Source organism: Ctenopharyngodon idella, chromosome 3 (assembly GCF_019924925.1).
Source record: "Ctenopharyngodon idella isolate HZGC_01 chromosome 3, HZGC01, whole genome shotgun sequence".
In the NCBI taxonomy this organism is placed as follows: Eukaryota; Metazoa; Chordata; class Actinopteri; order Cypriniformes; family Xenocyprididae; genus Ctenopharyngodon; species Ctenopharyngodon idella.
The window spans coordinates 20,569,154-20,585,095 of NC_067222.1; the positions used below are offsets into that span (position 1 = coordinate 20,569,154).

A 15,942-nucleotide genomic window follows, 5' to 3' on the forward strand; every position below is an offset into this window, starting at 1 on the left:
GAATACAGAAAAACATATTTTTTTGGAAACTAGGTGAATCCTTCCTGTGTAAGCGAAGCTTTTAGCTGGAGACATTTCAAATCACGCCAAAGGCTTGAGCCCTATTACTGGTATATTTGTCCAGATAGCGAGCTCTATTTCCGCAGGATAACTCTGTTGAGATATGCTATTTGCCCTCTACACTCTCTAATGGGAAACAGAGTGAATTGTGTTCAACACAACAAAACACAAACGTCAAGATCACTCAACAGCTGCTCAGTAGGGTCAAGGGTCTGAGCTAAAACACTGGCCATTTCCGTAGCACACTCTCATACACTATAAATACCCAAAACTTGAATGCATGTACAGCCCACAAACATACATACAACTACTTCCAGTGTAAATACTGCACCTTGTTACCTGTGCATACTGAAATAAAGTTGTGCCACTTACTGTAAGCATACAGTGCAAAACAGACCTAATATGTAAATGTTTTTTGAATGTACAACTCATCTTTGCTCTGAATACTTCAAATATTCTGCGGATCTGATGCGCCACATTGTGTTGACAGATACGGAAAGCCGGTCAGAGAGCGATGACATATTGCATGTTGGTGTTGCCAAGGGTTACCAGACAAACAGTTGCGCAGGTCAGAGCATTGTGTGTGCTCTCTTGCTCAGGATGTAATTGGCTTCAGTGTGTTTCCTGGGACAACACACTTCTGGCTCATAGCAGGAAGTTCTTTCCCTCTTCCTTTCCCACCCAGTTGCTGGAAGCCACCTAGCTACAAGTGTGTTTCATTATAAAGTGTACTGTATGTGGCACAGTGCGCCATAGGCTTTCTTTACACAGTTGTCATTTCATATTATAACAAATAATGGTGCAATTTGAAAACATGTGGCTTTTAGAAGTGATCAGACTTAGGATTTTTGATTAAATATTTTTTCAGATTAAAATATAGAAGTGCTGGTACTGCGTGTATTTAGCTCAAACAATTCAACACATGTCAGGAGGAGTTTGTTTTGTTATGTACGACACGCCTGCAACAAAACAGTCAAACCACAGTTAGGATGAATGGTCTCCTGGAGTTTGTAATTTACAGCTCTGCTACTCTGCGTCTTGTCCGCGGTGGGGTAACTGCAGCTAGAGCGTGTGGCAGATTGGTTGAGGTTCAGCCCGCTGTGGCATCTACAGAAAATACACCTCCATCCTTCAGAGTTTCATCTCATTTTCTTGGTGCTTCTATAATTGAGTCTGACTGACAGCGGGCTACTGCTGTCTGTTCCTCAGGCAAACTTTTAATTAGTAGCTCTAGAAACACCTTCATATTCTTCGCCTGCTGTCTTTACTTGGGTTTGGCTTGTAGATATGTACATCTCCTAGTATTGTTCTGTGTTATGGGTTAGGGTTACGCTTAAAAAAATGTTAAATGTTAAAAACATATCACTGGCGTGCTGTAATACAAATCGCTAAGATCTTATTAAAGGGGTCATATCATGTCATTTTTTTCATTTAGAGTTCCACTTATAATGTTTGGAACAAGACTTTTTTTTTTGCAGATTCTAGCCTCAAAAGACTTTTTCCACTTAAGAGGATGTTTTGAGTTCTGAAATTACATTAAGTTTTCAAATTCCATTAAACTCTCTCTCTCTTTTTTTTTTTTTTTTTTTTTTTTTTTTAAATCTTAACAGATCAAGGAAAATTTGATTCCACATGATATGACCCCTTTAAGACATTCTTGTGCACTGAGACATTAAAATCTCCAGACTTTTTCTGCATATTCTGAACAGATTTTGGAGCAAAACAGGTGGAATGGATTTAAACATAATAAAATTTAAAGCATAAGTAAAGCATATTCAAATAAGCCATTTTGTGAATTCTATAGGGATACACCAATATCAAAGGGTATATTTGTAGCAATATCCAACAATACATTGTATGGGTCAAAATGATTGATTTTTCTTTTATGCAAAAAATCATTAGAATATTAAGTAAAGATCATGTTCCATGAAGATATTTTGTAAATTTCCTACCGTAAATATATAAAAAGTTTATTTTTGTGTGCATTGCTTCATTTGGACAACTTTAAAGGCGATTTTCTCAATATTTTGATTTTTTTGCACCCTCAGATTCCAGATATTCAAAAAGTTGTATCTTGGCCAAATATTGTCATATCATAACAAACCATACATCAGTGTAAAGCTTATTTATTCAGCTTTCAGATGACAAAAATGGAAATCTCAATTTCAAAAAATAAACTGACCCTTGTGGCTGGTTTTGTGGTCCAGGGTCACATATTATATTGTGCAGTATGAAATATGGACGACTGTTAGACCTGATTTTGAGATGAAGTTGGTGAAAATGTTGAGTAGTTGCAATTAAAATAGTTAGCAAATGAGCAACCACAAATATCCATTATTATTAAATATCCATTATAAGTTGATAAATATCCAGTACTGACAAAAACAATTCTTGATAGGCCTGAATGCGGTCACCGTGATTTTGTCAAGTAAGACATGCTCCCAGATCAACATATTTTGTTGATCCTGGAACAACATTCCTGTCTGAACATTTAGTCCTAACCCTATCCCTAAACCTAACCTTACCCATAACTTACCCCAAAAATCAGAAGGAAATGATAGGTGAATAGCACTGATGTTGAAGCACCTAACCTTGGTTGTAAGCATAAACTTTACATAAACTTGTCCCTCAAATCTGGTTGGTTGTTTGGAACGTTGTTTCAGATGTTGATCCAGGAACATGTAGTATTTAGTAAAATCACTTTCACTGCCTGTATCCCTTCTGAATTCACACTACAACTTGCCACTAACACCACTGAGATAAGCACACTGTTGTCATTCATTGCCTTTCAATCACCCACATCAACTGTACACCTTGTAAAGCTCGTCACGGAGGCCTTTCCTCAGCGTGGAGCTGCATTCCAGTAACGCAGCGTCAATGAGGCTTCTTAGTGCCGTTCAAGGGCTGTAAATCTCAGCTGGTGAGAGACAATGAGACCAGAGTGACGACACCTGCAGTGGAAAAGCACAATCCCTCCGTCCCATGCCACATCACGGCGTGATCCGAGGGAGATTCCTATTTACGGATCATTTGGGATTTGGACCCCAGACTCCGGCTGTGGTGGAACCGATGGGCCACACATCTGCAGCCCGGGCCTGTCTTGAGGATGATTTACATGGGCTCGAAAAACAGAGGGAATGCCAAAAAGATGGGAAGTGCTCACATTGCGGTCCCCCTCTTTCAAACTGATTTATGTTCCATGGGGAAGCCTATCCAGTCCTGCCAAATTCTTCAGCGTCTGGTGTCCAGTGCTGCTACAAATGTCTTTATCTTTTGCACTCAGCTCCAATCTAGAAGTTTTTCCATTCCACCAATTCCACTTGTCTTCAGCTTTCAACTGTGAGACAACATGAGATATTTTATTGAAGTTTACTGAATGACTGAAGGAACATTTACTCAGGGTAATACAGTAAATACAAAGTAGAACAGTCTTTAAAACAGTGAGAAATTAGAGCAAAACTTATGTTGAATAGAAAAAACTGGGATAATGTTTATGCTGGATCATAAAGTGTTCCTGTAACTCATCTTGATAGAATACCAACAACACAATGGGTTGAATTCCCTGGAAGTGTATACAGTGAGTATAAAGATAAAATATGTATCTTGAAATAAAAGCCAATCTGCCAAATGCATAAATTGGGAGAACAAATTGGGAGAACAGTCACAGTCTCAAATACATTGTACTTGCCAATCAGAAATTTAGATTTCCAATTCAAGTAGATTTATTTCAAGACTGTTGGCAATGCAACAAATGCAATTTTATGCAAATGCCAACGTTTTGTCATGTAAAAAGCATTTATGCCCTAAATTTGTGACATCTGTAGGTGTAGCAGAGTTGTGAATGTGCTAATGTGCTTATTCAGTTTTTCCTTATGTATGTAAATAGAATTATACTATAATTCATAAAATCCATGCTTTGAATTAAAGCATCTGCTAAATGAATAAGTGTAAATAATTGATTCCTGGCAAATCATTTACGTGTTTGGCGGACAATTTTAATCCAAACTGTAGGTTTTCTCCGTACCACAACAAATTCTGCAAAATGAATTGAAATAAAACAGCAAGGTAATGATGGTGTCAAATTAAACCACTATTACAATATCAACGTAGAGCCAGCCTAATAGGCAATAGCCCTATATTAGGCTTTACAACAAAAACACGAGTCTGGCGTTGGCGTAGAATAAGAAAAAATTCAAGATATGAATTTTCCCTGTATGAGATTTCGTCTTTTATGTTTATATCATGTGATAAAGTTAAGCAATATCACACAAGCAAAAGTGCTGTTTTCCCGAATATCAGCACGGTCACAAATGTATTTTTAATATTTTCATTTTCATACAACAGTTCAATGAACAATAAGTTGATATCATTTAAAATTTTAAACAATAAAGTCAATTTTGACTGTTTTTGCTCTATTTCATGAACACTTGCGTTTTGTTGGTGTTTTGTTCGTGAATGAATCAGCTGGTTTGAATGAATCAGTGAATGAATGATTCTTTGACTCATATTTAGTCTTGCCGCCACCTACTTGCGGTTTCAGTTTCATATAAAAGTATTATATACATAAAAGTATCATTTTTTTCAACACTTTTAAACAAGGCTTTATCAAGCCAACATTCACAGTTTGTCTTGATCATCTTTTCTAATAACAAATGGCAGTTTTTAATTTCAGAATTTCTCATTCTAATTACAATTCCTCATCCCTTTTGCTACCTCAAAACATTCTCAATTCAATTCTGAATGGCGCACAACCTTGCTCAAGCACTTTCTGGGAATCAACCCCATGAACTTGGTTTTGTTAGCGTCATGCTATACTAGTTAAGCTACAGGAACACCAGTAAAAGTCCAATTAGACATGTTAAATCTTGGGTATGGACCCTGCAAGATTTCTATTTTCCTTGATGTTAGATGTCTTAATTGGACAGGATGCTTTCATTTGAATTGGAAAAGCTTCTGAAGTTTCCTAAGTTTCCTCTTGCTGCAAAGTTACAGTGCAACAGCTCCGTTGGCAGGTTGACTGTTCCCTGAGATTTACAGCTGCTCTCACACTCTTAACACTGTACATGTAAAGAAAAATTAAAGTGCTGCAAATTAATCACCAATTACTCAATGGGTGTGTTGCGTTTATGAAAACAAACAGGCAAAACTCTGAGATAAATCAAATGACTAACAAGCCGCGCAATGATTCGCTGATGCAATAAGTCAGCGTGGTGCGATGGGTTTCACCCTGGCACATTTCTCCTGTGATTATATTCCAAAAAGAAACATACTCTCCTTAACAGAACATGCCGACACATCAACCTATTTTGTTTATTTTCACAATCTGCTCAGAAGCCCTGAAATATTAGCACGACTAATGTGTCAGCCAGTGATTTAATTGGAAATTTTTATGGGCCAATGTTTTCCAGTGCCGCCCGCCCAAGCAGTCAAGTCACGGTTACTGTAAGGGCTCGTATATTCACTGCCATTTTGATTCAATAAGCCTCCTAGAGGTTTAATAACACAGCACAGGGGTTCTACAAGGAGTCAATAGAGTGTGACATGAAGATACACAGGCCATGAGAAACAAGTTACGTTTCTGAGAACAGTTGGACCGCTTCCCTCTGAGAGTAGAGCGTAGCAATGGTACCAGCCGGATTCCTTACGGGATAACCTGGGCCAATTCCAGCACTCTAAACAGGAGAAATGGCCAGAGATATTCTGGCTATTATGTGTTATTATCCATTACATGTTGTTATCATTGGCACAATGCACTAGCGATATTTATCATTAAAGAAATGTGCATCAGCCATGTGCACAGATAGACCCCAAGTAGTGCTCAAGCACCTTCCCTTTTGGTCTCTGACTAGATAAGTGCCCTTTTCTAAGTCATAAGAGCATTTAAATTTTATATGTTTAGTTTTGTTTGTTTGTTTGTTTGTTTTTAATTTGGCCCCAGGCATCAATTCTCAGTTAAGTGTGTGCCCAAAAACTGCATTAAGATCTAATTCTGCAAGACCATACGTGACCCTGCCTCTCTTCTACATCCCTTGTCATAACCGCCACGCAAATCAAGCAGAGCAGCATTCACTGGTGACAGTCATGTAACGATAGTGTCAAATTAAACCACTATCACAATATCTACATAGAGCCTTACATTAAAGGCACAATATGTAAGATTTTAGGATTAAAATGTCCAAAAACCACTAGAACAGTGTTATAATATACTTTGTTGACTTGTGTACGTACATTATCTCAGATGTTTCCAAGAAAGTTTAAATCCAGAGAAATAAGATATGCGTCAAGAATAAGAATAAGATCACTGGCACACAAGAATACGATATGCGTCGCCTATCAATGACATCACACCTGCGTTACCCTCAATTTTATTTTGTAGAAACCATGGAGACACCAAAGATGCTTTAATATATTATATGTTCTATTTGACAAGGGAACAACTGTTTGGATACATTTATAGACATTAACCAACACTGCTTTACCTCATACATTTACATACGCTTGACCGGAAGAAGCGGAAGCGGCGACTGCGGCATAATAAAAGCTCCACTGCTCTTGAGGCGTGTGTCGTGCTCGTCTCTCATTAGCAGTCGCTCCAGCGGCCTCGTTCAGCTCTAACAGCACTTGGTCCTGCTCTGCTTCATACTACAGTAATGTTAATAATCTCATCCATGACCATGATTTCTGCCCGTGTCCCGTCGGATTCTTTTCCACCAGCTGTGAAGGGAAGACGACATCTCCCATGATTCCGCATTCAATCTCGGCGTCATCAAGCTATGACTTTGTTTTGAATAGGCAACCTCTAGCAGTGAAAAATTACATATTGTGTCTTTAAGCTTTACAACAAAAAAGCGTGTCTGGCGTTAGCATAAAATAGCATTGAGCAGGGTCGAAAATGGCACACCAAAATTGACAAAAATGCCACCAAAATTCAAGATATGAATTTTTCCTATATGAGACTTTGTCTTTTATGTTTATATCATGTGATGTATTTAAGCAATATCACACAAGCAAAAGTGCTGTTTTTCCGAATATCAGCACAGGTAGCAAATTTACTTTTAAGATTTTCATTTTCATTCAACAGTTCAATGAACAATAAGTTTATATTAATTTAAAATTTTAAAGTAATGTAAATAAACAGTAATGTCAATTTTGACTGTTTTTGCTCTATTTCATTTCTGAACAAAGCAAAACAGTTGCGTCTCCCTGAGTCAGGGTTGCCAGGTTTTCACAAGAAAACCTGCCCAATTGCTACTCAAAACTAGCCAAACCTAGCCCAATCGTGTTTCGGGGGGTCCCCCGGTAAAAATCGCGCTCTGAGGAGTAAAATCCACGTTTTTGGTGGGGTTCCCCTGGTAAAATTCGCATTCCAGGGGCTAAATATCACGTTATTTGGGGCTGCTTCAACCCATGGCAACAGTATTAAAGTAGCCCAATTCCACGGAAAAACCACGGACTTGGCAACACTGCCCTGAGTGGTGTTTTGTTCATGAATGAATCAGTGAATTCTTTGACACACATATTTAGACTTGCTGCCACCTACTGGCAGTTTCAGTTTCATATAAAAGTATCATATACAGAAAAGTATCATTTCATTTTTTCATTTCATATTTCTAAATTAAAAATTTTACATTTTAAACTCTAATTTCATAACATTATTCCTGAAACTGTAACTGCAGTGAAAAAAAAAAAGATTTTTAAAATTGTAATAGTATAATAACAGTAATAATAAATAATCATTTCTGTCAGTAATGAACAACATTGATTATGCTCTTTTACCATTTCCAACAAAATACATGTTTAGTATGTAACTAACTTCATTTTATGTATTTTTATTGTAATTATGAGAGGGGTGCCCTTTTTTCTCACTTGAACACCTGTCCCCCAAAATGTCTGTGGACATTACTTATTGGATAATTATACAATTGTACAGGCCCTTGGTGTCAAATCTTTATTTTGCACTGAGTTGTCCCAAGATTCAACACCTTAAGAGGCTCTTGACCTCCAGAAGCAACTTTAGGAATTATTGTGACTAAGTCTAAAACAGTAATGTTGTCTTACAACTTTGTTATTGCTATTGGCATGTGTGCATATGCTGATTGCTAAGATAAAGATGCATTTTACTGTCTTTTTGGCTTTTCAATTCATTAAACATCACAGTAGATGAAGTAGTAGGCTGGGTACCGATACACTTTGTAATACAATAATATTTAAGCAGGTTTAATGATGATGCCATTCAAAGGCCACATCAACTTTTGCTTTAAACGTGCAACATCATACCGATTTGTGATAAATGCAGTAGCAATTTCACAGCCTGTTAGTGGCAGAATAAGCTCTTTGTTTTCTTTTGCTAGTTAACTGCACACTGTGGTTTTATTTGGTCAGATCGTATTTGTTGAGACATTGTATATCACTTTCACTAGGCAACTGTGGCAAGCAGTTACACAAACAAAAAAGCAGGGAGGTCCGATTGCCCTGCTAATTGGTGCTGGCAAACGATTACAGAGGCCCATAACGGAAACGCCCCCTTAATTCTCACCCGTCATTACATCACAGCACACTTGGGCGAACAGAGGCTCTTCCAGATGGCCACGCGGGAGAGGAAAGATTTTTAAAAATGAGAAGCAGCAAACCTGTTTGAAGTAGAGTATTTTGTTTGTGAGAGGATCTGCATTTTTATCAGAGTTCTTTAATCATTGAATAGAGAAATTATAACAGTGACCTCTGAAACTTTTTTCAATTTCTAAAAAAAAAAGGTTAATCAAAGGGGCAATATGTTTTTATAAATAAAAAACATAAGAATCCAATTATATATTTCATAATTTAATCAGAGCTGTTTTTTTTTTCTTTTTTGCTAACTCCAAAAACACAACAAATACACCCTAATTTACACGGAAAACTAATTTTTTTTTCTAAAAAACAAAAAAAACAAATTTAAATTACAGTACCTGAAACGGCCGAATGAACCGATTCACTAAAATTAATTGGACTTTTCAATGGTGAGTATGAGAGAAAGAGAGGATTTAGAATATACCGATTCAGTAGAATGAATCATACAGCGCAAAGAGATTCTTTCAGGATTAATCGATTCACTAGAATGATTCAAACTTTCCAGCGGTACAGAGTCAGACAGTATGAGAGAAAGGGAGAGAGGACCGTTGAGGTGAGTGTTTGATTATTCCCTCAGCTTAGGCATTTAAAAAAACAATGTATTGTTTGGTTGTGTAACACCGCCAATCATTGGAAAAACTAGCTTGCTTCTGGAAAAACAGCAGATCTAGGCACAGTAAGTTAGTAGTGTGCATTTCTATCTGGCAAACCTAGGGCTAATTTTACCCCAAAAGCTCCAATTATGTGTTTTTATAACTACATCAAACAGAACTGTTGACTATTATTTCTGACAGAATGAAAATAGCAAGAGAGCACATACAACTTTTTTCAACGGAAAGTACATAAAGCCTGCTCAAAAAATCGCTAAATGTGATGTGATATGCCAACACTGTCGCCACGTTACATCTGTTTTCTCCCCTAATCCGTGCTCACATACTGTATTTTAATATTAATATATAGGCGAATGTCCAATAAAGCTGTTCTCATTTACATATTTTCTGTCAGACAACGGAAAAAAAATGGGGGAAAAGGCGCTGAAAGTGTGAAAAGGCGCTAATCTAGTGACAAAGTCGCTAAATTGGCAACACCGACCTACTGTCATCCATTCCTTTCCATATAAATACTTATTCTCAACTCTCACACAGGACAATTTATGATATCAATGATCATATAAGTCACTTCACTTAGATTATGAGTGACTCATGAGTGTCTCTCTTTTTCCTATGAGCTTAAATTTATCTAAGCCCATCAAAAGCAGTCCAGATAGATAAATATGATTCATTATCGTACAGTCATTCTCCTGGAACCTCTGCTACTTTCCATCATATGGGGAAAAAAACCTAATGCTGTGGAAATGAGCAGTAGTTTAAGCTCTTAAAGCAGCTGGTGTAGTGTTATGTTGTAAAATGTACAGTAAGGGGTATTTAGTATATAGTACACACACACACACACACACACACACATATATATATATATATATATATATATATATATATATATATACACACACACACACACACACACACACATAACTCTGGGCACTTCTTAAAAGCATGTGCAAACACCGATGGCCCATCTTTTTTTAACCAATTTATCCGCCCTCTTTGGTCCACATGCACCATTTGGAAGCACTCAGTGGTAACATTAATGGCAGGATTCAGTTCATTTAACCATGTTTATACCATCTGAGTTTAGCCTGATAATTTGCCCCATTTCTACACCTCTTGCTTCAGATTTTCAGTTCTCTGAGGATTACCAGTCACTCACCCAAAAACCCTGCAAGGCTTCCGTAGTGAGAGGAGCTGGTCTCTGTTGTGAATAATGGAGCCATGCTTGGCTGAATGTCTTTCACATGCAAAAAGAAGCTCGGTGTGCCTGGATGAATGACAAATGTAACAGACTTTTTTCCATTTCCAACTAGTTTAGGAAATCAATAATAAATCATCCCCTGAATGTCTGATTAATTGACATTGTGACATACTGTATTTGTAATGATATTGTGATCCTATCAGAAGAGAACAGAGTAAAAGAAAGCAATGTGCATTAATGTGCAAACAATTTTTTGACAAACATTACACAAATACATATCTGATGAGTGTGAGGACAAATTTTTGGCACAGATAAAATCATAATGAATTGGAGTTTAATAATGGAAAAACATGTTCATTCTTTTCAGAGAACTGTGAAAAATGGAAAGAGAAAGTGCCTGGAGCTGGTGCAAGGAGAGCAATTAATTTCAATTCTCAAGTTCTCATACTGTTACAATATCAATTTGTGTTGTGTTTTTCCAGCTGAGAAAGTCACAAAAAATAACAAGTCAACATGGAGGCCTCAATTCAAACTGACTTGACTAAGTATGAGCACATAGTTATTCTTTAAATGTGCTTCCTAGTATTGTCGCTATTAGAAGTAGCTTGGAAGATAGTGTGTAAAAGAGAGAGAGGTAGTCAAGGCCTGGTATGTTATCACTGTGCTGAGTGGTTGAAGTGTCATAGGTGTCGGCAGAATAAAACATGACAGCTGCCTTAGCACCTCTTTTCTGTGTATGTGTGAGTGACAGTCCATGTCCCTATTTAGTCACACTCAGCAGGTGTGAGGGTGGCTGCAGTATCTGTGTAGCAGTACGAATATGGCTTCTCTTTTGTGGTTGTTGTTCTCGATCACAATACAAATTAGATTCAAAACAGTTCAGTAAACACAATTTAAACAGTAAAGATTTTATTGTGACTTTCAAATTACATGAGCCAATGTTTTATTCACAATAGAACATAGATAACATAACAAATGTTTAAACGGAGAAATTTTACACTTTTATCCACTAAATGAGCAACAACAATGAGCAACGGGGCCAACAAATGGCTGAAAAAGCAAGAAATTTTGAAAAGATTCAGCTGGGAGAACATCTAGCAACTAATTAAGTTAATTGATATCAGGTCTGTAACACATGATTAGCTATAAAAGGGATGTCTTAAGGCTGGTGCACACTGTGCGATTTTGGCCATGATTAGGTTGTCTGAGACAAATTTTGCAAATCCTAAAAGATTCCTATAATCCTAGCCTAAAATCTGTAGTCTTTAATCGCTAGTTTGACATGTTCACCTACAGCCGATTAATGACTGTTGCGATCAAATTTTACCTCCAGCGAAATTCTGGCAGTGTCAGAAGATTTGGCACACAGTCCTGCAGTGTGACTTCTACTACAATGAATGTCAAATTGTCTTCGTTTTTCAAGACAAGCCATTATCAAAATTAACGGTAGAGATTTCTTTGTTAGCCACCATTTCAGTCCCGTGTGTAATGCAGCTCACTGTCACTGAATGTGTGTGGGTTGATGATGTAAAACTCCGGACAAGTTTTCATGCGCGCATCCGTTTTTAATGCGTCTTGACTGTCGTACTGTCTGACATAAATGACATCTGAGATCCCACAGTGTGACATGAGGATCATGTTCGTACAGTCTGACAAGCAACAATCGTAAAGGACTATTATAAATCGCACAGTGTGCACCCGGCTTTAGAGAGGCAGAGTCTCTCAGAAGTAAAGATGGAAAGAGGCTCTCCAATATGTGAAAGAGTGTGCAAAAAGATTGTTGTTCCTCAACGTCAAATTGCACAGGCTTTGCAAATCTCATCATCTACAGTGCATAACATCATCAAAAGATTCAGAGAAACTGGAGAAATCTCTGTGCGTAAGGGACAAGGGCGAAGACCTTTATTGGATGCCTGTAGTCTTCGGGCCCTCAGATGACACTGCATCACTCATCGGCATGATTGTGTCAATGACATTACTAAATGGGCCCAGGAATACTTCCAGAAACCACTGTCAGTAAACACAATCCGTCGTGCCATCTGCAGATGCCAACTAAAGCTCTATCATGCAAAAAGGAAGCCATATGTGAACATAGTCCAGAAACGCTGTCATGTCCTGTGGGCCAAGGCTCATTTAAAACGGACTGTTTCAAAGTGGAAAAGTGTTCCATGGTCAGACGAGTCCAAATTTGACATTCTTGTTGGAAATCACGGACGCCGTGTCCTCCGGGCTAAAGAGGAGGGAGAACTTCCAGCGTGTTATCAGCATTCAGTTCAAAAGCCAGCATCTCTGATGGTATGGGGGTGCATAAGTGCATACAGTATGGGCAGCTTGCATGTTTTGGAAGGCACTATGAATGCTGAAAGGTATATAAAGGTTTTAGAGCAACATATGCTCCCCTTCAGATGACATCTATTTCAGGGAAGGCCTTGTGTATTTCAGCAGGACAATGCAAAACCACATACTGCAGCTATTACAACAGCATGGCTTCGTCGTAGAAGAGTCCGGGTGCTGAATTGGCCTGTCTGCAGTCCAGATCTTTCACCTATAGAGAAAAATACATCAAAGACGACCACGAACTCTTCAGCAGCTGGAAACCTATATCAGGCAAGAATGGGACCAAATTTCAACACCAAAACTCCAGAAACTCATAACCTTGATGCCCAGACGTCTTCACACTGTTTTGAAAATAATAGGAGATGCTACACCATGGTAAACATGCCCCCGTCCCAACTATTTTGAGACCTGTAGCAGGCATCAAATTTGAAATGAGCTCATTTTGTGGATAAAAGTGTAAAATTTCTCAGTTTAAACATTTGTTATGTTATCTATGTTCTATTGTGAATAAAATATTGGCTCATGTGATTTGAAACTCTTTTAGTTTTCAAATTTAAAATACGTCCCAAAATTTCTGGAATTCGGGTTATAAACCACTGATATTCAAATGGCGGACCGCAGTCCGCATCTGGACCCCAGCACCATTTTACTGTTTCTAGTTGAAGTGAGCAGCGTGTCAAAACAGTGGTTCGGATCACACCACAAGTACTCAGGATTGTTTGTGGTAATGATATTCCAGCGCTATATCCTCTAGTAGTTTTATCTAAAGCCAAACTAAAGCCACAGATGAGGCAGCAAGACTTGCACCAACAATTTTTCCTCTTCTGAACTCTGATATATCTCTCATTATGTTGTGTGTATTGCAATATTTTATGTACAGCTGTGCTGTTGCTCTGTTAATTCAACCTTCACACTCTGCTCTTACTGATTGAATGTGCAATCACTGAAGATTGGCCACCAGGCTGTGCGTATATATATAGTTGTGAAACCTCCAACACTATATTGGCCAGTGTTTCAGTTTCATTGTCCAACCCCTGTAGATAGATGAAGCTTGAACTCCATTTGCCAGTAAAGGTTAGAGGTCAAAGCCATGGGCAGGTGTGTGTTTGTGCAGGATCTGGAGCGAGTAGTTTTATGAAGCCATTGTCTTTTAATGAAACGTTGTAAATGGACGGAAGCCCAGAGATCCAATGATGTCATTAAAGTAATAAAGCTCTCTCAGGATACTAGTCAAATGTCTAAATGATTCTGGCCTCCACTCTCTCTCACTGTGTTAAGGGTCTTCTATGATCACCAGGGGACAGAAAACACTGCCTAAATCATTTCACGTCACATCAGATTCAGATTCCACATTGCCTGAAGAATACAACACCAATAAAGCAATTGTATGATACTATATAATATATGATACTCTGTGATGGTGAAAATGTACGTCATCATGGGTATTTTACAGATAAGCATTTGTAAAAATGTGAGAATGTGATCTCATTTGCCCTTTACTAGGGCAATTTCCTCTCAGTTAAAGCTCTCAAAAGGTACATGAAAAATGTTTTTAAACAGAAACAAACAAGGTAATGTATTTCTGAGAATTCAACAACTGGCACTTAACATACTGTATCTCTCGTTTTGTCTTCCCAATGTCCATCTCTTCCAAAGCCTGTCACTGTAATCTTCATGCCCGCCGCTGCCGCTTCAACATGGAGCTGTATAAGCTGTCGGGCCGCAGAAGTGGAGGAGTCTGTCTCAACTGCAGACACAACACAGCCGGACGACACTGCCACTACTGTAAAGAGGGCTACTACAGAGACATGACCAAGGCCATCTCACACAGACGATCATGCAAAGGTAAGCAGTCATTTACACTGCAAAAAATTTGCTTTAAATCTAGATAAAACATTAATATTTCCCCAAATTTTGTCCCAACTAGCCCAAAACAGCTTAAAAGAGAACAAAACATTCCAGTGCTGTTGATTGAGCATTTTGAGAGTTCACAGCGTGAATAAATGATGTGGTAACTGTTATTGGATTGATGATTTGCTGTCTGACTATATTTGCGCTCTTGTTTTTCTAATCACTATTTGTTTTTTGTTGTATGGTGATGTTAAAAGCTCATCTGCACTTAAAGGGGTATTTCACCACTGGCAAAATAGGCTTTCAATCAAATTTGGCTGCCTATACAGTAGAAAGGTGATTTAAAAAATAAAAAATAAAAATTGGTGCTACCTGACTAGAGAAAACGGAGAGAAAAAAAAGTTGCCAAATATGTAGGAAAACTTCAACACCCATAATGCACTGGGCATGTTGTGGTCCAAGGCCACTCCAATCAGTCTGCTATGGATACACTTAACCAGAGTCAAATACTGCCTTGGTTTAGTAAGAAATACTTCTTAGCAAACTTTTAGTCATAGTCATGCAGATTTGTATTGTTCCCGGGTGCAAGAATTCAAAGAGTAAATGTTTAGAGGGAGTGAGTTATTATCGGTTCCCAGTAAAGGATCCAGCACAGAAACACCTTTTCTTTTGACTTAATGTGCTGCACAGTAGGACAGTCAGAACACAGTCATGGCCTAATGATTTGAGAGTCAGACTGGTAACCCGAAGGTTGCGGGTTTGAGTCTCAATATTTGCAGGAAATGACTGAGGTGCTTCTCAGGTGACAAAGCACCTAACCCCCAATTGCTCCCCGGGCGCTGCAGCAAAATAACTGCCCACTGCCCCAGGTGTGTGTGTGTCCACACACACATACAAACACTTTAATGAGGGTTGTAGATGGTCATTGTTATTAAGGTCTATTTATATACAGTACATTTACATTTAATCAATTAGCAGATGCTTTTATCCAAAGTGACTTAAGACATTTTGCATTTACTGGATAAGCAAATTGGGTAAACAATGTATTATTACTGAGAACAATTATTAAGCCAGTAATTTTCGTTTTATCCAGATGAATTTATATAATTAAGTAAATCATAAATCATCTAATTTATAAAAACAATTATTTTGAGGATCAACTACATAACTTAGTCTAATAAAAAGCCTTAAATTTGGGTTTGGATTCAAAATGTCCTTCAATTCCACAAATATTGAAATATGCCCCAGGTGCTTTTATATTACCTTTTATTTAATTGC

General features: G+C 37.9%; 1 protein-coding gene across 2 annotated transcripts in view; it reads left to right on the forward strand.

Annotated features, from left to right (window-relative positions):
- Positions 1–15,942, forward strand: part of ntn1b (netrin 1b) — a 65,275-nt gene that overhangs the window by 14,692 nt on the left and 34,641 nt on the right. For both annotated transcript variants that reach the window (XM_051888538.1, XM_051888537.1), the window contains exon 3: positions 14,470–14,658. In XM_051888538.1, coding sequence (XP_051744498.1) covers positions 14,470–14,658 — 189 coding nt within the window. The remainder of the gene's footprint in view (positions 1–14,469; positions 14,659–15,942) is intronic.